A 23,067-nucleotide genomic window follows, 5' to 3' on the forward strand; every position below is an offset into this window, starting at 1 on the left:
ATATGCCGCTTTTATTATAATCAGTTGAGCAATTATTTCCAATTAACGCATTCATTATAAGAATAAATGTTACGTTTTTAATGTTGTAATCTAATAAAAATATAATTGCAGCAACAAGTTTTTCATTACAAAAAATATTTCTAAGTTTAATTCTAGTTTTTTTCTGAGAAAATGTATTTGCACCACTTATTATTACTTAAGCTTCATTATAAAATATTTCAAATTTGTTTTTTTGATTTTTAATATAATATATTTATGACATATGGGTACGAGGGCACGACACATGTCAAACCAAAATTAATTGGTTGAAGATTCTTTGAAGTATTGTAGAATATTTTTAAGATGGGAGTCCAAACAATTGAAAGAAAGACAAAGACAACAACAAATGTCAAATTAAAATGGATTGGTAATTGGTAATTGATTTTGCTACGTGTTTAATAGCATTCCTTTGATTGAAGTTAGTAGTTAAAAACTCAAAAACTTCAAGAACTCCAAAATATCCAATTGATTTGCATTCTGACTGTCATGATGACTAACGGGTTAAACATAACTACCATTTCTTAAAAGTGTGACATTGGAAATTTTATTCAACTCTTTTGTCATGAAATGTTAAAGAAAGAAAATATATAAAATGTGTTTTTTAAAACAAACTAATAATAAAAATATAAATCGATATTGTAATTTGGAGCCTTCGGAACTTTGAACCTCCCCTCGTAGCACGACTATTCTATGCAGACCCGGCTCAAGGGGTAGGCGACATAGGTCCACGCCTAGGGCGGCACTTAAGCAGCACTTTAGTAAGAGGGCGGCATTTTCAAAATACTGATAATATTATATTGTTAGGGGCAGCAAAATTTGATTTTGCCTAGTTCACTATTTTCATTTGAGCCGGTTCTGATTCTATGTGCTGCAGTATATACACGCATAATTTCACGACGTGTTACGTTTGAAGAATTCAATTTAGATGCACCATTGTTTTTAAATAATTGTAACACTGTAATGAGTACCTACTTATTTAAAGCAACTGTTCCGTTTTACTGCACAAACCATATTTCATCATACACAAATATTATTGTGCTTCAAATAGTTAATAAAAACAATTTAATAAAACGAAATAGGTAAAATTAGATTATATAACAATTTCATTATTATAAATGTGAGTTTATTTCGCTTATAAAATACATACACATTACACATACAAAAATTCTTCATATTATGTACACTTCATAATATTTATATTATAGTTAAAAATTAGAAATTAAGTGCTAAATACATAGTTTAGATAATATTATAGTGTAATATAATTTACAAATACATAAAAGTTCTAAAATAATTGTATTGTTGGAAACGTAAAAAAAATAATAAAAAAATTATAAAAAAATAGTAAATATTCTGTATAATATAATATATATAAATACGTTATACGTTTATAAAAAAAAATAACATGATATGCGTTTACAATAACCATTTAAAATGATCGATCATCACTAATATAACGCAATTGAAAAGTGTTTTCTGTCCAGGCTATCACGCTTATTTTTCAAGTAACAAATTGAAATAAAAATGATAAAATTCAATCTCGAAAACAAATCATTTAAAACACATTCTATATTTAGTGACTATTTAATCTTTATAGATCTTGCGTTGTAATCGAATCCACAGGATCATGCTCATTGCACTCGATATTAATGTCACTGCGACCATAAACGAATAGGTCATATAAAACTTTTTTGATGAGATGCACAAAGTTCGGTCGCCTGCGAACAGATGAAAATTGACAATAAATTTATTTTCTACAAAAATATTATAAACGTCATAATATTAGTCGTATTTTACGACGCGACGTACAGTTGGGTGCGTATTTATAAGTTATATTGTTATGTTTAATCACTACCTTTAGTGTGATATGAAACTATAGGTACTAAAATATTATATTATAATACAACGAGATAAAAACTAACGACATACTTAAACTGTATGAAAAATTAAAATTATTAACATACCTACTATGGTACAAAGTATTTTGTATTATTATAATATTATCGTCAAAAAAAAACTTTATGTAGTAGCAGCCTTGGTGTAGTTAAATTGTTGGAATTCTGAATAATTACATTATATCATGATTTCCAGATTTCGTGCTTATCCTAAACCTATATTAAACGGTAAAGTGAATTTTGAAAAGGAAAAAAAAAATGTTTGTTACATCAAGAATTTATGGTGGGTAGTTCACAGAGTTGAAAATATATTTTAAAGAAGATGTAATGCTTCAGTAGAAAATAAAAAAGTAACTTTCTTATGTTATCATCAACTATCATATACGAGTTATGAGTGTATCTATAATAATATGTAATATTATAATTTTAATTATACTAAATGGCATAACCCTTATAGAATGTATCTATAGATACATTGTACATATTATGTATATTGTACTATACTCATTACTCACGCATCAAAATTAAAAATATACATAATTCATTTATTTTAATAATAATATTAATTTTGATGCGAGTTAAAAAAAACGAATTGCACGCTTCCTATATTAAGTCATAAATAATAATTCACTATAATATAAGCTGTTATCTTCTTTACAGATTCGCGTAATATATTATTTTGTATTTTAATTATGTTTTTAAGTGAAAGTTAATATTGTTGACTTTAAAGGTATATAACTATAATATACGCCTATACTTGATAATGAACAATTTCGATGGTTATTAATTAGTCATTATCTAATAAATAAATTTGTATGAATAGAATAATTATAAATAATATATTATTATATTATTCTTAAAAATGGACTTGTGTATATTTTGTGAATGCAGTTTCACCATCATCATATTGCTAGGTATATATAGGTTTTCGAACAATCAGTAGACATTTCCTAAATTAATGATTGCGTTGTTGGTGAGTATCTAGTTAATAACACAATGCGATATGTTACTTATAAATTATAGATACCGCTTTCAACTCTGAACACCGTAGTAACAAACATTATCTTCCCTCGAAAGTGCAAAACGACGACGCTAAACTGCTTAAGTTTAATTATTTATTTGCTCGATGATTTTATCAATATTACCGTATAGTTATTAGGTACGTTTACATCATTATATGTTTGGGCGTCAATATATAGTTTAGTTTACTAACAGATTTTAAAAGTGCTTAGTATTGCATTTATTAATTGTACATGCAAGTTTTAGGAGCTGCTTAACAATATGATAATATTAAATACACATTTAAAATCTTTAAAATGTACATAAGTACCTTTTTAATGTCATATAGTATGAACATTAATTCATATTAATTTTCGTAACTATAACTGACGATTGATGATGCACGTCGTCAAAAACTAAAAAGACGTTTACGCTGCTAATATGATGTACGAAACAATATAAAATGCCGCACGCGATGTTATAATGATAACACAAAGTTGATTTGATTGAAATAATACCAAAATGGTTGTATTTCGTTGCAGCTCGGAATGGTCGTCGACCATTTTTATCCGGATGCGTATACAATATTATGTTCTTTACAATTTATTTACACATTATTATGATAAATGCTACCTACATCAAAAAAACTGATTTCGTCGTTTAACGACGACCTAGAGCTTTAACGACAGAATTATATTATACCTACCATTGATTATAATGTGGTTATAAACTAGTATTTACAATCAATGTCGCGTATTATGTAGTTTTATTGATATTATTATTATTATTATTATTATCATCATCGTCGTGGTTTTTTTATCATTACCCGTCGTGAACGCCTGTAGCGGATCCAGCACGTCGGTGGCGGTCTGATTGAAATTGTCGGCCAGCAGGTCATCGGGCGAGTAAACGTGTACGCGACCGACCAACATCATAGAATCCGCACTGTCGCCGGACGTATTGATCGTAGTATTGTTCGTCGCAATATTGCTGTGCACGTCTCGTCTTTTACGACCGGGATCGATTTTCTGCAGAACAATTATTTTTATTATTATTATCACTATATGCGCGTGATCGTGACCTGTGACATCCACGAGTGAAAGCCCCGCCAGCCAGCCGGTCGTGCGGCCTACTGCTGCAACCGCGCAGTTTTGTTTATAAATTGGTATTGTGAGTAGGAAAAATTATTTAACTGACTGTAAGAGATGGAAAAAAAAAAATACCTATTTCGCGCGAGAACGGAGAAATTGGTGAAAAAGAAAAACAATACAAAACCAGCATTATCTCTCGATTCTAGGTGATTATTATAATATTATGTAATGACTAATGGACAGGTATAATAACGATGCCTATCAATATATACATTCCACTTTTTACGCGCGGTCGGTTTCAAATAATTTTCAATCCTCCGAGGAATCGCCGAAACAATCGGTAAAAGTCCGGTGGACATCTGCACCGCCAGTATATAAGTATATGTTATAATGTGGTAATAATTATTAACGGATGATAATTATATAAATTACAGTTTATAAGATCTGGTAAAATACTTGTACATTATAATACTATGCAATTGTATATCGCACCGCACCGTATAATATATAATTATAATGTATACGTATGGCAGGTGAGCGATTATCCGGTGATTCTATACGGTTTCGTTGGATTTATTTTCTCCGGACATTTCTGACGGTTGTTGTGCGATAAATAATACCATATAATATAATATTCCGAATTAGACGCACCTTCCGACAGCACAATCTATGTTATATCGGACGCTTTAAAATGTCATCACGTAATATTTAAAAGCCATTTTAAACGTCGATTGGAATCTCGTCTAAAATATTGACAATAGTATAATTATTTGACAGGTTACTTTCGCTACTTCAACTTAATCGACAAGTAGGTATTATAATATTATTTTATCGTTTGACTTAAACGAGATTATCATTATTATAATTTTTACTAGGTACATGTTATTATATTGTATTTATTATACGCACTTGATTCGTTTCTGAACACGGCTGACAGTTGGCTTTACACAGTTCGACGTTGCACTCGATCAACAGGTCCATGACGTCCGGAAATTTGAACGCCTATAAAGTTATAGTACATAATATCCATAAGTTATCGATATCATATTTAATATACATATCATCGGTGTCAATGATGTGGCAGAGGTTGGATGTTAGAACCAAAATTAAAGAATATTTTGAGATTGACCCTCTCGCATTGTATTAAATAAAAAATGTAATATGCGTAGGTTTAAAATTTAAATATAACACGGAGCATTTATACACTTAGTATCTATTATATAGGTAGTAAAATTCAAAAATATTTATAGTACAAAATATGAACATAAATACCAAAAAAGAAGCTAATAAAAACGTATATCTGGAGTGTGACATTCTAATATATTATATAATATGTGTGAGCAAGGGCAATAAATAAAAATAAAAAAATATGTCAGATGATTCTCTAGAAATTTGGTGTTGAAAAAAGATACAAAGAATAAGTTGGACTGAGCGAAAAACAAAATATGAAGACATCTTACAATATAACAATGATTACGGATCGATAAAATGGAATTTCAAAAAAATGAAAAACAATATTTTTCACGGATAATATGACAATTTAAAATATGTATTATTTATAACACACTGTATAATATAATCGTTATAATCAGTATTATAGCAGTGAAATACTACCGATTAAAATAATTTTAAATTAACATTTTTTATTCATAAAACTCTTAAGTCGCCGATTTTAATGTTCTAGAAAATATCAATAACGTTTGAAAGTTTTTATGCTTATTTTTTAGTATTCGTCTCCTCCCCCTCCCCTCTTTATTATGTCGAGTGATTACAATTACATAAACATTCAATGACTTAACATGATACGATAAAATTAACGCTTTCTATTATATTATATACGTACTTGGAAGTATGCGTAGGCTATCAACGAACCAGTAGCCGGGTTCGTCGTCGTTTGGAAGCTACCGAAAAGCTTGGGTTTCGACACGCACCCTTGGGCGTCGGTCAGCTGCAGTTGATTGCCCGACTCGGGGTTGTTGTCACGGGCCACGCATTCCCTCACTAAGATGTTGAATCCGGGGTCGCCGTCCACCGTCACGACCAACGTCATGGTCTCGCCGATTTTCACTAGACCGCTAGCGATCGGTGCGAACGGTCCTTTGCCGGTCTGCAAGAACGCGCGTATTCAATGGCGTTAGTACAGACAAAGTTGAAATATATAAAAATATATATATATATTATATTAGAGCAACTAGTATTTTGCCACATATAATTATTATTAGAATCGTAGGAAAAAGAAACGATAAAAAAGTATTGGTACAAAATGTAATAGCTAAGAAACATTCAGAAAAAATACTGCGACTATATCTGCTTGATAATATATGATTAAATCAAAACATTAAAAATAAATGAAATAATAATAATAATAATAAAATAGTTAAACAGGCAATCATTATGAACAGTAACAGTAATTCATAGATAGGTATACCGTTTTCTATTGTTGTGTATGGCATATAATAATATAATATTATGCATTACCTATATAGCTTATGCTTGATAAAATAAACGTTATGTAGGTAATTTGTTATCTAACTAAATGTTCACAAAATGTTTCTAAACGATTTAGTGTTTTTAAAATTTTTTTTTAACGAGTTTTCCCATTACAGTTATAGCCGTTATAGGTGTTATACTACCTACACATAGCACATAATAATTTGTCGACAATTTAAACAAAAGATTAAATAATTGTACTATAGTAAAAATATAAATTATTTTTATTATTGTAAGTACAAGCACATTCTTTATGAATTTGTTTTTTTTCAAGTAGGTACCCACATTTTTTTCCTAATACTTTTTATACCTTCGGTACTTTTTTTAACAATACTATTTACGATCAGAGACCTATAATTTGTTTCCAGATACATCATACATAATATAGGTATTAGGTACCTATCAGAAAACTGTATTATAAATTTCATTGTATACCACTTTCCCGAAGGAAATTGAATACATACATTTTTAAATGAGTAATACTATTTATAATTAATTATTGCGCTGTATAAATATATTATTAATAATGATTGTCGTTAGGTTTATGGGAACGCGTAGGAGTTAAGTTCTTGATCGAAACAAGTGATTTTCAAAATAATAATAAAAGCTACCATGATAAAGTTTGAATTAATTACTAAAATTTAATATACAACCGGTGGGTTGACATATAATTATTTATATGTCAACCCACCGTTTGTTAATATTATTTTTGCTTAAAAATTAATTACGTGTTAAGTTGTATTAACGATTTATCTTGTATAAATTATATTTTATTAAAAAAAAAAAAACTTAATAAAACAGAATTTATCGACAGAGTTTTCAAGTTATTATAAACATATTATTATTATCATGCTATTGATCTATTGTTTACTAATAATAACATTTTGCTTTATACCGGCTCGTTTTGTAATAATATAATGAAATGCACATTATTTATTTAAGAATATTACCTACGTTCGAGGAACATAATACACTGGCTTTCATTGCCAGGTGTTATGTTTGTTATCGAAAAAATCCGATTAAAACAGTAATAATAATATTATGATGGTCGTTACTTGGATATCAAGTCGGGCAGTCGCCGTATCTCCACTGAACGTCACCACTTCCTGGTTCAACATACCGATGTTCAACGCAATAGACAGAGCTTTGTTCAAATTGCCTTCCCACAGACATCTGACACTGCGTATGACGTCCCAGACCTAAACGAATTGTCATGGTTATGAGTGTATTACGAACGGCGCGATGACCGGAACTTACTTCTTGTATACCAGGTTCGTTTTGCACGACCAATACGTTTTCCAAATACGCCTGTTTGCCCGAAGAGAACTCGTCGACGAAATGTGTCCCGCAAGAGTTCAACATCACTTTGAACGAATACTTTGTCTGGCCGGAATTCGGGTTCACATATCTGCACTCCGGTGTGTTATAGAACCCCTGTGTGGAACAATAATTATGCGTATTTATCGGCATGAGGTCGAATAATAACACATTAAAGCGGTCGGTATTTCGAGTGGGTGGATTTTCTGGGAATTCGCGTGCGCCGGACGACCCACCGAACGCTATTATATAATATGTGCAGGCCGAATATAATGAATTATAATCATTATTATGCCAGCGCAGTGGTCAGTGGCGGGTTTGGATGATTTTTTACGGATGGCTTATAATTTATAATATATATAATATACAAATAATAAAACATTAAGTACCTATGTGCATCGTTACCGCCTCACCGATGATAACAATTATACCATTGCAAATTGTTAAATAATATTATTAAGACAGTAGGCAGATGTTATCATTAAAAACAATTATCTAAATAATAAAAAATACCCATAACAATTTTTACTTATTATGAAAGTAACGGATTGTTGACCTAAAAACGTGTAAATCCCGAGGTAGCCCAAGTTTTCTGATGAGAATTAAATAGGTAGCTAGGTTTTTGGCGATTTTGAAAAACTCACATAGAACAATAACAATTTATCATACTAACCTTTGAGTAAATGACGCCATCGTACGGTTTGTTGAACTCGACGTTAATGGTCATCATATCTTTCGAACATTGCACGTTCATCTCGTGTATGTGTGGGGGGTGTGCAATGTCATTGTTGTTGATTTGAACGGTTTCTGGGTTATTAAATTCTGGTCGCACCGATGGATTTAGGACCTGAAAACTGGTTGGCTCGTCCACAAAGCCCGGTGTCTGTGGTGAGACGTTTGGAGACGACGAGGGTAGTGGTTCGGACCCCGCAATCGGTGCCAGGGGCTGTGGTGGAGTGTCCTCCGACGGTAACGGAGGTGGTGCCGTCTGACCGGGTTCGGAAGTCTGTCCATAGTATGGGCTTATGTTTGCGGTCGGGGTGGCGGTGGGCTGATATTGTGATGAGGTCGTTGGTATGTTGAACTCCGGTTGCGGTGGTGGTTGTGGGGGTAGATATCCCCGATAGTCCGATTGAGCAGGAGAAGCCACGAACGGGCGGGGACGCTGTTCGTTGTTATCCTGGCGAGCTAAAAAAACGCAATTCGTTATCGCGATTACACTACGCTTAGTAGATATAGTATAGTACAAAACATATAATATTAACTATAATATTGGGTGTCGTATACATGTAATAATTTAACCAAGTAAAAATTACACATCGATCAATGTATAATTATATAATTATTATATAATAATGGAAATCGAACGATAGCTTAGTTTTAAGAAATTAAGAATTTCAATCTAAAATTCGTTCAGACTATTATAAAGTAGTCAGAGAACAGAGTTAGAGAATAGAGATGGATAATTTAATTTGAATTGCACACATTCTTTACAGATTTAATGCCAAGACAGCGGCACAACAGTAAATTTCATTCTTTAACATAGTGATTCAACAACTTGTATGATATTACCCAAACGCTGAGACTGTTGATTTTGATATCTTGTCTGTAACCAAGTGAGTATATGGTCTACCGTCTGATCCATAGAATTTGGAGCTATTTGGGCTACTTTCGTGTGTATCTCTGAAATGTGAACAAGTTAAATAAAATATATTAATAATGAACAGCACGTCGATCGCCGAAGGCTTCCTGCACTTTCCACTTTGTTTACCTCTTGCTTTTCTTATGTCATCGGATTTGACGAATAGAGCTCGATCGTATTCCCCGCCCCATGCCTGCAAGACAATTACGTTATATTATGGTAATCATGTTAGCTATTATTATTTTAAGTGGTGTCATTCGGTTTCTCTTACTGCGTTGAATATCTGTGCGATGATTAACAAGCTCGTCGCCCAATGACGGGTCATCGTGAGAGATCGATCTATAAGGATACATATATGTATGAATTAATGGTCCTTATGCATATTGCGTATAATACATTATAGAAATAGTTTCCAATAATATATAGATCGAAATTTTAGGCGGGTAGAGCGGGAACTCGAGTAACCGACGTTTTTATTCGAATTTGATGGATTATCTGTACTCCTTTCACCTGTTTTTTTTTTTTAAAAAAGAATTCGTTTTTCAAAGATTAATAGCCCACAAATTACGTGGTTCACTACTTTTTTTTAATGAAAAATATTTAAAACCAGTCTAACACCAATAATATCCCATTATAATATTGTAACAGTTGTAACAAGATTATTGTTAGAAAACAAATTGGAATTTGGAGGAAAGAGAATGGGATAAGAGCCCGTGAGAGCCGATGTATTGTAGACACCCAAGGAATAATAATTTCATGAATATTTACCATAAATACCACCGTACGAGATTTTACGTCGTTAATTATAGATAAGTATGAAAGTTTCTGAAGTATTTGATTTTTTTCACATCGAACAAAGAAAGTGAGGTATTTACAATACATTTTTAGTACATCCACATAGGAAAACTTGTACCGATTTAAACTCGACTATTGTTTATCAACTAACCAGTCAAATATTACAATTGAAACCACATTTATCGGGTATAAAATATAATTTGCATAACTACCATTTTTTTCACAATTTATATAAGCTGTTAATGTGGTATTAAAAAACTAAACTCTAAATACCTAAACAAACATGCATTTTTAAGAATATTGTATAAGTATACATCTTTAATTTTGTTTAGCATGTCGTTTTCAATGACACAATTAAAATATTATAGTGTTATACTTTTATAAGTTATACTATTAATTTTGTGAGAGATTCTAGCAGTATAGTTTGATATTGATTTGTTGGTAATAATATTTTTAGATACTTACAGATTTTTCTGGTTACTAAATCATGTTTAAATATATTTTTTATTCAATCTTATAAGTTTTGATTCAAGTTACAAGTAATTTTTTTTTTTAATACGAAAAAAACCAAACCGAATTTATAGTTAAAAGTAATTTAATTTTTATTGGATATTACGTAACTAATACAATATAATTTAATTTATATTTTGTCATTTTGTCATTTTATTTGATGAAACTCTCTATTATTATTCGCTAGAATCGATGTTAGAGCATTGTCATTCGTTATGAAATATTTTCATATTTATTAAGGCTGGAGGATAAATGCGAAAGCTTAGCAAACAAGTCAATATGTATACTACCTTCTATAAAGTTTTATTTTTATTTTTTCTAAAAGTCTGGTGCATGAAAAAGTATTTGAAAACTAGTGATGAAATTTAAAATCTGGTATTTTTTTTCCTTTAAGAGATTCGTGATACCTTTAGGCTATAAATCACTTATATAATATTAGTCTTATTTTTAAATATTCAATAAGAAGTTTAAAATGTATTCGAAATACACAATTTTCTTTGAATATAAAAGAATTATTTTCTAGATCAACTAATTATTATTAATTTTAATTTTATTAATATTTTCTACTATGTGATAAATTATTATCTTGCAATTAAGACAACTAAATAAATATTGATTTATATAATTTTATGTAATTTTGTAAATTATTCAAAATAATAAATTGAACACATTTTATATTAAATTATGAAATGTTTAGGAAAAAATATTATATTTATGCTTATATATAAAATACTAAATATATTATTGTTTAATATGGCGAAAATGCGAAATACTGAGTTGTTTTGGTAAAATATTTGATTTAATTTGATTACATCAATTATTAAACGTAGTTTCATAATATACTACCACAATAACCTCTAAAATTAAAAACTCAGACATCCCGAGGAGATTATTACTATTTGATTATTTGATGACGGATTTCGGTACAAAAATGAAACGAACATAGAAAGGAATGATAAAAAAATCCTTGCACGTGATTACAGATCATTATCAGAAGGAGACTTATTACATACATCGTTTATTTTTTTCCTAAGATGAGGATTATTCTTTTGCGTTTGGGATGATCACTGTAGTACGAATAACCACCGTTGTTGATGGCGCTCGTTCTCCGTCGTGAGGTCATTCATTAGCATTTCAACTTAATTTTATTACTACTAGGTTTATATTACTACATATTATGTATACCTACATAATATATATACATCTACATTTCGGCTTGTTATTTCTCTCGGGAGATATCAATGCAAATTTTACCAACGCAGTTATGCCGATAAAAAAAAAACGCACCTTACTTGACCTCTGCATGCCGCCAGCCCCGAAAAATAACCCTAAAAGCCCATTCCATTCTCACAGTATTTTTTTTTAATTTGATGAACGTTATATAGTAGCCCACGTGTGATGTGTGTAAAATGAGTCCATTTTACCTGTGTGGCTGTATAAATGGTATTCGTTTTAAAATGTATTTCCAATAATATTATATAATTATATATATAGCTAGGTATAATACATAACTTTTCAACTTTGTTTATTTTAAACATATATAATATATGTTTAGTTAACCAATACAAGACAGTACACACGAACTCTATTTATCGAAATTTGTACGTCAAGAAATAAATACTTATTTATGCATAAATATGCATAATGATATAATGATGTGCACTTATATTATTATGTAATTTTTTTTTTCTAATATTTATAAACATTTGTTTTTACCATTTCTTTATAATTGTTTCTTTAATATTATTTAGTTATTTATTAATTTACCTTAGGTCCTATAGTCCTATTACACCTTTGTATACCTTAACGAATAACGATGTTAGGTACTAATAGTAGGAACACAATGAATAATAATCAGAAAAATATACCTACATTCAATATATTTTATATTTTTAAAAATAATTGGACATTATACAATAAAAGGAAATTTATACATGAATGTAAATTATTTAAATTAGTGTATTATAACACTATATAGTATTGTAGTTATTAGGTACTTATATATTCGGTATATTCTCTAATGTGTAATAACCTACCGATTCAAGGTTTATAAACTTTATTTCTAGACGCATATAATGACATTAATATATATCATTATTATATTATAATTGTTGAAGAATATTAAAATTTCAAAAGACAATATTTTGTTCATAAATCATCATAAAAGAATCCACAAGAGGAGTACAGAATAAATAAAACATTAGCGAATCTAAATAAATGATTAATGTCATAAAATAATATTTTTGGCATCATTGTAAAAAATCATAAAATGCATTATTATAATTTAAAGTTTTAAAATTTTTATTATATTATCTTCATAGCTATAAGTGTATGACTTTATAGTTTAAATTTTTTCGTATCTGTATAAAAATAAAAGGAAGTCACATAAATATTATAAGTTATTTCGTCGGCTCACAATGTTACATTTATCATGTTTGACGAACTTATAATGATACTTATACATTTTACGTGGTAGATATTTACCATTCACACGTACATTGTGTATAATAATAGTAATAATAATAATAATAATAATAATAATAATAACGTAGGTACTGTGTACCTACTACAGTTGAAATAATTTATGTGGGTGTAAATGTGTAATCATAATGTATATAGATGTGATATAATTTACTCATTATATCACTTGCATTTTCGTAGGATCACTATAATTTATAATTAAACAAGACACTGCAGTATACATATATTATACTACAATAGTACCTACCTATTTTTCATTCAACTATAATGCCACCGCGTAACGTAATGTATAACAAACATAGTAAGAAAAGAGCGGGGAAAAACCGTGAGACTTATATTTTGCGTACGGTGTAAATCCATTTAATTATACTGGATACTCTGGTTTATTGTTATTTAATAAACCTATTTTTTTTTAAACCTATTCTTGCATTTTTGTCTTGCGTTTTTCTTATTTGAAATATTTTCCGAACAACAATGGCAATCAGACGTGTAACACGTTATTTAACTGCTTCCACGCTGCACGCACCCACACATCCATTACAGTTGCACAACGCGGAATACTTACACATTTTAATATGCCGAATATGCATCGCGACGTGACGAAATGTAAACTACCATTCGAGCTTAGAGTACCTACCTACGTTATATTGTATTTACCGAACAAATAAACGCGGGGCTGATCTTGACCGGATAAATTAGTTTTCATCACGTGCATGCTTTTTGCGATTTTTGTTGTGAGAAATAAGCTGAGTGGTCAGAAAACCCAAATGCGTTTCCTAATGGTTTTTTTTTTATTGTTATTTCGATCGTAATATACGTCCTTATACCGTGATAAAAAATGCCGATGAATTAGAGTAATATTTTTTCATTTTTCCAAATAGCACGTGCAACTGTGCAAGACAGTCAGGGATTATAAATAATAATAATTCCTACCTACGTGGGTACGTGGCTACGTATAATAAAAACCGTATGTATAGTAGTTGGTAATTTTACAAATATCCTCGTAACACCCGTAGATATCAAGAAAAACAAGTGTCACATTCTCACTGAACAATAAACGTTATAATAAAGTTTAAGCAGATTTTTTCATCGTCATAAGAACCTAGAAGCCCAAATACATATTATGTTTACTTTCATTTTTCTCATTCGAACATTTCTATCTCCAAATTCTCGGTAAGTATCTATGTCAAAAATAACCACCATGGAACCATCAAATTATCGGTGCGCAAATATGTTTTGTTTATCCAGACGAATTCTCAATAATTGCATTTCTCTCAAAGTTCGGAGTTACCTTGAATCGTTTTTATTGATGTGGATTTTTTTGAGAGCCTTGAGTTTTGATATATACAGATTTTATTTTTTTTAAATAAGGATTAAAGATAATTTGAAAGTTCTATAAAATGAAAAAAAAACGATTCCAGACAAAAATACCTAGGTGCATGTAAAAAAATAAACGCATTCAAGAGAGCATTTATTTAGTAGTGCACGTTCAAAATATTCAATATTGACATAGGTAGGTGCGTTCTCATTTAATATAACTTTAAAAAACATTTTAATTGATTTACAGTAGAAAATTATTTATATATTATAAGTTAGGCGCGGATTTAAAAGAAAATCGTAATTTTTTCCGAATGTCCTAAGACATTGCTTTCCAAGTACAAGATTCGTTTCATACATCAAAGAGCTTCAAAATGAACCTCTATTTTGCATTTTTTTCGCATATTTTATTAAAATGAAAACGGTTTGATGGAAAATTAGCATATTTAAGCTATCCCACTAAAAACATTTAATAGCTATTATTTATTTTGGTTTATGTGATTATTTTTATTACGTATATTTTTAACTATATACCAGACATAAACGGCGGTGGTTACACGATGGTCTAACACTCTGACAAACGACATTTTGGTCATTTGTAGGCCAGGCAGATAGTTTAACTGAATAGGCATAATATATAGATAGGTAGTTTTATTAACTACTTGCTTCAATCGCGATATCGCTAAATTACGTCATTTAAATAATACAAATAGATTTTTGTTTTATCGATTTGTATAAAACATTATTTTTAAAAAAATTTAAGTGATTTTTTTTAGTTTTGCAATACTATTAGTGCATTATAAATCGTATTTTTTTAAGGCATTTGTCTTGTTTCCAGTACATTTAAATCCACGCCCTAATTATTAGCTATTAGATTATTTTTTTATATTAATAAATTATAGCGTTAAAATATTCTTTTAAGATTATCTCGTACATAAATTAATGATATTAAAGTGATTATTATTTAAAATACTTTCAAAAAGATTAAACATTATTTAGATGTTACATTATATAAAAATATGTAAATCATTTTTAAACAGATTTTTAATAATTTTATGTGAAAAAATTGAATTTGTTTGTTATACCTAGTAATGTTGTTTCTATATCATCGTGCATAAATAAACAGTATATAGGTAGGATTTTATGCAACTTTATATTATATTTATTTTTTGTAAATTCTAATAAGTGCAAAATTACGTTTGCAATAATATTATAGTTTATTTTTAAATGCGTTTATGAAATGTTTAAAACCATTCGACTTACTCATCATGTTTACTATAATCTCAAAATTATATTTTTGTTTGTAGGTCATCTAAATAATAAAATGCAACACGTTTCATAATTTTCTTTTCATTATTCGTCTGTGAGAATTATACCGACATTTCCCCCGTAAGAATATATTTACACCGCCATACTAATAAGAAATACTCCAATTACGAGATGCTATATTATTATATACTTAATAAATATTATGTAAATTAATGAGATGTTTTGGAAATATGTGCGTGCATAACTATACTACACTGCAAGAACAGTATATAAATAAATAATAGCTCTGCCTATATACCTACTTATATAGAACACTAATGGATAATGTACCCGATCGTAAATTTGATTCGTTTACCCCAGTCAGCAAAAATGCTAAACCGCAAAATCACTTTAAAAATAAGAAATGTTCGCAAAAATAAAAAATAAATTCTTACAATAATGATTATACATCGTGGGGTATACGACTACGTGTGAATAATTTGTATAATATTATTATTTTATCGGTTTGTTCTAATGATTGGTTACTTTGAAAAAAAAGATGTGCTAGGTATTTAGTAAAAAAATTAGATAAGTGTATGGAAGCATATACTACAGCCTATGCGATCGTATTGTATAAATGTTTAATATTATTTAACTTTGATTTTATTATTTAAAAAAAAAAACGTGTCAATAACGAACACTGCGTCAGTAATCAAATAACCGTATGGAATCTGCACTTTTACATTGACAGTATCGATTTGAATAATAATAATTGTTCACACACACACACACACACACACACACACACACATACACATACAGTAATACGTTGAATATTATAATGTACAATCGCGTTTAATCGAAAACTGTAACTAAACGATAGTGCATCAACAATTTTTACGTTTCAGACGAATTTTGCATATTATTTAAATAATACACCGACGAAATTATCCGTTTCTATTATTATGCAAATATTATTAAATCGTAATCTCGCGTAGAAACAATACAACTGTATATGCGTGTGTATAATACATTATAATGTACATACGTACATATATACATAATAAATTATAAAAATAAACTTCACATTACTATTCTGCCGTATATGTACAATGTACATGGTATCATGTGCAGCGGCGGCGCGTTTGTTTTGATGCACGCGAGGAGGTATGGGCCAAAGGAAAAAGTGAAAATGCATAAGTCACTTGACCCGCTCCCATCCCCCCCCCCGGGCAAAGGTCATTCGTCGTCGTCGTTCCGTGAAAGCGTCTTCGGATATTATTATCACGATCCGCCGGGACCAATTATTACGCCGCATTGATGGTATTTCGTAACGTTTTGATTTCCGGCCGGCTGACGACGGTAAAGAACTTCACACTCAAGTAGCTTTATATTATATGAGGTAAGTGTGTGTAGGTATGCGTTATAATATTATTATATTATACATAATATTATTATTCATGTGGCGGCTGCGCAGTGTGCGGGCACGCGGTGTGCGAATGTTATAGTCATATTTCTCCTTTTTGATTTGTCATCAGCTCGGAGTGTTTAATTGTCGAGTGATCGTGATCCGGCCATTTTTGTCCGATTTGCATACGAATAGATGAGCGATGAGCGACGCGTTTTTCGGAAAATTCGCCGACAATGTTTGCTCGGGGCAAACACGCGAAACCATTCGGGCCAATAATAACTATTGTAATGCGCTCTATAAAACCGCCTTACACATTGAGTCATATTGTAAATTATTAATATTATTATATAAAGACCGTACGAGATCGATGAGTCTGTGTTTTCAACGGTTAGGCCGCGCGCACATCAAGGTCTACGACCACGACTCGTAATAAGACTTGTGGATATAGAATATGCGGGACGATATATATATAATATTAGTACTCGACGAAATATGATTTACCGGCGTATCCACCTGTGTGTATTGCTACAGTAGTTGTAGTACTCGAGTATAATAATACCTAATATAGGAAAACCGATCAATCGATGATTCGGCTATTAAATGCAACGCGGAATTAAATAATCCGATGGCACGGCTGCAGCAGGTGGTCGTGCGCGGGCGTGGACGGTCCCGCGGCGATTTCGACGGGCTAATTTTTCTGATGTCGTCGCTTCGTTCCTTTGAAACGCACGTCGAACTTTTACGCCGACCTCTCGTCTGGGGGAAAGTCTACTACCGCACTTCTACTACCAATGCTGCGCACGACCCGATGATAAGTGAGCGGCGATGTTCTTCGCGTGCTGTGGGGCGCAGCTGCATTATTGCCACGGAAGTTGTCAAAAACTCTGCGATTTTCTCCCATCGATCGGCGTTAAATCGTCAGCCGCGCTCGTTGTAAGCGATATTAATATTAAATAATAATAATATCACGCACCGACGCACCGTACATATTTTATTATGATATCTTACTCGATATCGTGGTCTCAGCTGCAGTCTCCTCCTCACCCAGAAAACAATGGGGGGAAAAAAAAAATATTAAAACCGATAATCGAGAACGGTTCTGTTCACGGCGGTAAAAGTAAGTGTCTGACGTTATCAAAGTCAAATACACAAGCGCCAAACTGCGCATACATATTATATAATATTATTTTGGCGTTTTAGAAGGCGTGTGATTTCTTATCGCAAACCGTAACGAGCTTCTAGGCATCAAACGTATAGTTATTTTACTAATATTATGATAAAATAATATTCATATTTTTACGTAACGAGCTGTTTTATTTTAAATACAATATTATGGTTAATCGTTTTTGTACGATGTCTTAAAATTAGTAGGTAACCTATTCCAGTCGGAGATTGGAATCATATTATATAGGTACTATATAGGTAGGTATAATTTATAATTCGCGACGAAAATATTTTACGATCTTGTTATTTCTGCATTAATTATTTGTGTATTATTTTTATTAGTATATAATGATCGTATATTATTTCTTTGAGAAATAATAAAAACAACAGAATTGTATACTGATTATCAACAATTGGTCAGTTTATCAGAATATTAATTATATGGGAATATAGTTTTTGAGTGAATCGATATGAAGCTAAATCGAACCCTCCAGGTAAAGATACAAAGCAAACCATTAAAAGGAATTTTCATTTACAATAGACGTAGACCGTAAGAAAAACCATTATATTCGTTCTGAAAAGATAATAATTATAGATATGAAAACAAATAAAAATCCTATATAGAACATTTTTCCCACATTTTTCCCACACATTCTGTAGGTCTATATTGAGAGGAAGTATTATAACTAACTATATTGTATTAAATTATGGTGAAGCTTTTATTTAGTTTCTAGTTAACACACTATGTGCTGTTAAATACTATTATGTATATTCCTACTAAAGTATTATTATTTATACTGATGGTATTGTATGGATATTTAGAAAAATTGTTTTTAATAAATACCAGAATTTTAGAACATTTAATTGTTTTTGAATTATGCCTTGTTGTATAATCAAACATTTAATGGATCAATACTGAACACTTTTATATGATTTAGTGGCTCATGATTGGTCCATTAAATTTTAATGAACTATTAAATTAATCATTTTTTCATGAGACTTGGCATTACTTTATCCTAATACACAATTTAACAAAATGAATACCTAACGACATTTCAAAATTATTTATTATTAAATAATAATATTACTTTTATACAAAGCTGAATTCGTCTTATTTTATTATTATTATTTTCATTCATTAGTTATCCAACGAGTCTTCGTAATTTAAAAATACAATCAAGGTTGAATAAAAAATAATGTCTATGGATTTAGAAAATTATGATTATAGTTTTTTATCTCTAAAATACTAAAACCTAATTTTATTATATAAAAAAATAGATAAGAACATTAAATTGCCTAGTTTTATGAAATAAAAGTATACAAGAAAAACATGATAATAACTTTAATTGAATATAATTATTTTTGATTCAAAAGCAAGACAATATAATATATTATAACTTGCTAAATTATGTGTTTTATAATAAAAATTATGAACTGAATAAGCCACAGAATGATTGTTACTATACTTACTATACATACATAATATGATATTATGTATACATACATAATATGATATTATGCAATTATTAATGGTTAAATATGTTAATTTATTCATAATTCATAATAACTGAAATAATAGATATTAATAAATATATCCAGATTTGTTGGTACAGTTATTTGTATGTGTGCAGTGTGTTTAATATGTTTCAATTAAATAGGTTTTTGAACACTAAAACTTTAATTAATAACAAATAAAAACACTTTTTGAAAAAATGCTTGAATATATTATAATATAGATACATTTATAAAATTGGGTCAATCAAAATTCAAATTAGTTCAAATAATATGAATATTTTTAGTTTTGATTAATTAGAAAGATTTTAAATGAATGTTGCCGAGAAATGTTGGGTTAAAAATTATAATCACCATATTAAAAAAGTATTTGTGTAAAACCTAACCTTCGTTCTTAAACTCATGAACTAAACATCGGTTAATAATAATCCTGTGCATTTGAAATATGTTAATTACAATGTTAATATTTAGCACTATTTTGTTAAAATTATTATTGGTACCTATATTTTTTACTTAAATTAGCTTAAATTATTAATAGATTTTATGACATTTAATTATTGGACTCTATTACAATTGTATGCCAAAAATTTATCTTAAGTGTAATTATTTGTTTTAACAAAGTTTAAAGTGTTTAAGCTGCTTAAAGTTTAATAGTATAACATGATATAACTTTATATTTTTCAATTTTAATGTGACAATAATTATTGTATTTGAAATCTAATTTTCTAGTTTATCCAAAAATAGTTAAGTTAATACTGTTTTATTTTTATTTTGTTTATATATTTCGTTAATTTTTCAAATAATTTCGGGTATATGTTAAAAAATAATATTATAAGAGTACAATATTCACGTTCAATTAGGTATATTACGCTGGAACAATACGGAACTTTTTTTAGTTTTTGATGACCACAAAATAAAAACACTTAGGGATTGTAGAACTAAAGGCTCTCTCAGAATTTAAACGAATCTACCAAGTTCAAAGGAGAAGTTAATTTTAAAATAATATATTGCTTAAACATAAAAAATTTGACGATGACAAAGAAAAATTTTTTAAACTAATTACAATATAAAATTATTATACGTATAACATGGAACTCTAGAAACTGCTCGCAGAATACTAATGAAATCAAAATTAAAATTAGCTTTATTGAAAGTAATTTAAAATGTACGTGTCTAATAATTAATACAAACGTGTGTTATAATTTATATTTTCAGAAATATTCAACGTTAGAAGAAGAGACTATTTCAAACAATTGCAAAGTTTTTTTTTGCTAAGCAAAGGAAATACTTTCCAAGTTATATATTCTATGATAGTACGACGTAAGTCTAAGCTGTAGTGAAATATATAGGTGTTATTATAATAGATTATGTTTCGTTCTGCACGAACTTAATATAATATAAAATATCGGATTTCTATCGACTATCTTAAATATCTACCTACATAGTTGTGTAAAAAATGCTTTGAATGGCTAGAAACTTGTAGCACGTTATAGCCAAGTAATAATTTGTTTACTTTTAAGCTGGTTGTTATTAAATTGTGCAAGACGAATCATCCCTTTAATATGATTATTTTTTATCTAATATTCAGGGTGTTTTTTTCTAAGTCAATATTACGTATATTCTATATGTATTCACCTCGAAATTATTATTTGAGAGTGTGGTATTCAAAGTCTGAGCTCGAAGCGACAATAATAATTATATGATGATGATTTGTGTAAAATATTCAGTTAACAAATGATTTTTATTAATTTATCGCTACGCGAGAGATACGTTTTAGTAAAATATTGATTAAGTTTTTGTTTAATTTCTTACTTACCTTTTTTTCAGAAACTGTTAGAAGCAAGTGATTCTGACGAGCACAAACACTATTTCAAAAAGTAAATTTAAATATAACTCACAAAATATTATATTATTGTTGAAAACAATGTTCTCCTTTGCATTCACCTTCACAATTGGTAGGATCCAATTCGCAGGCATCTGTTTTTATATAGCCATCTCTTAAGAGAGGTTTTTAGTGGAGTGGTAAGGACTTTCATTTTTCAAGTATTTCTCTATAATATAATATATGAAAAGCAAACAGTTGTTAAACCTTTTATCCACTGTCATTGGTAGGTACAGTAGGTATAATCGCGTGGGTTTTACAACCAGTTAAACAAATAACAATACATAACAATAATTAACATTTTTTTGAAATTTAACTTTAATGTTAATAGTTTATTATGAACAGTAGATTCTTATGCAGGGACAAGCAACTCAAGTACAATTTATCGCGGTTTGTCGTCAGCTATAGAGTAGAATAATATAAACAGGCCCCATCGAGTTCCAGGGCTGATTTTTGTCCCAAAGAACTATCGATTTTCGTAAAAAAAAAATAAACTATATACCTACGGGCTATGAGTGTTTGTATATTATTCTCATAAAAATGTAGGTAGGTACTTATTAAATACTGTAGATTTTGATATGTAGTATTAAGTAGGTATAATACGTATTACGAGAGCAAAATATAATAAAAGATCTGAACCATAATGCTCAAATTGAAATTAGGAATAATGTAAGTGAAAAAAGCGATTTATTAAAAAATCATACTAGGAACTATTCAAATATCATTCAGTAATTACGTTTTACTGAGTAGGTACCTAATACCTATAATATATATATTATATACGTTCAAAACATGAATAAATTGACATCGACTAGATGAATAGTCGGTGTCTTTTTCACATATTAATATATATTATATACCTATTACTGTTAACATAATTATTTTGGTATTTTTTTTTGTTTTAATTATATTTAGTTGACGTTTTTGAATAAGTGTATTTAAAAGTATTGCTTTGAATTCAAAATAATTATAATATGTACCTATGAGGCTATATAAATGAAGCGAAGATATAAATATCTGACAATGACAATATTATGAAAACGATTATACGAATATCAAAAGTGCAGACGAAATATTATATGCTTCGTTTATGATAATGGATTTTGGAGAAATACGACTGACAGCGTATATTGATTAAATTGAAACAATCACTGTCTTTAAAGTACCATTATTTTACGGAGTTTAGTTATACCAAATAATTATTATCGGATAATTGTCTTTTTTCACTATTTTGTTCTTTGCTTTATTCACCAAGGTAGCTACCCTTTAATAAT

At 29.5% G+C, this 23,067-nt stretch overlaps 1 protein-coding gene across 1 annotated transcript; it reads right to left on the reverse strand.

Moving 5' to 3' along the window:
• Positions 1 to 1,182: 1,182 nt before the first annotated feature.
• On the reverse strand, positions 1,183 to 21,884 carry LOC100159731. The gene is made up of 11 exons (XM_001944692.5): positions 21,728 to 21,884; positions 9,745 to 9,812; positions 9,603 to 9,666; positions 9,404 to 9,514; positions 8,505 to 9,019; positions 7,772 to 7,948; positions 7,570 to 7,713; positions 5,868 to 6,131; positions 4,934 to 5,026; positions 3,760 to 3,961; positions 1,183 to 1,757 (listed from the first exon to the last, which is right to left on the reverse strand). The coding sequence occupies exons 2-11, from the start codon at positions 9,796 to 9,798 to the stop codon at positions 1,624 to 1,626; spliced, it is 1,758 nt and encodes a 585-aa protein (XP_001944727.1). The 5' UTR covers positions 9,799 to 9,812; positions 21,728 to 21,884; the 3' UTR covers positions 1,183 to 1,623.
• Between the last annotated feature and the right edge of the window lie 1,183 nt (positions 21,885 to 23,067).

The sequence above is a fragment of the Acyrthosiphon pisum genome, chromosome A3 (genome assembly GCF_005508785.2).
Source record: "Acyrthosiphon pisum isolate AL4f chromosome A3, pea_aphid_22Mar2018_4r6ur, whole genome shotgun sequence".
In the NCBI taxonomy this organism is placed as follows: Eukaryota; Metazoa; Arthropoda; class Insecta; order Hemiptera; family Aphididae; genus Acyrthosiphon; species Acyrthosiphon pisum.

What these genes read in the sequence shown, in the direction of transcription:
- LOC100159731 (XM_001944692.5), bottom strand. Translation starts at nt 9,798, where the DNA reads ATGACCCGTCATTGGGCGACGAGCTTGTTAATCATCGCACAGATATTC. An exon ending in TCGCACAGATATTCAACGCA is followed by an intron (nt 9,667 to 9,744) that starts GTAAGAGAAACC and finishes ATTGTCTTGCAG; the next exon opens with GCATGGGGCGGGGAATACGA. An exon ending in ACGAACCTGGTATACAAGAA is followed by an intron (nt 7,714 to 7,771) that starts GTAAGTTCCGGT and finishes CAATTCGTTTAG; the next exon opens with GTCTGGGACGTCATACGCAG.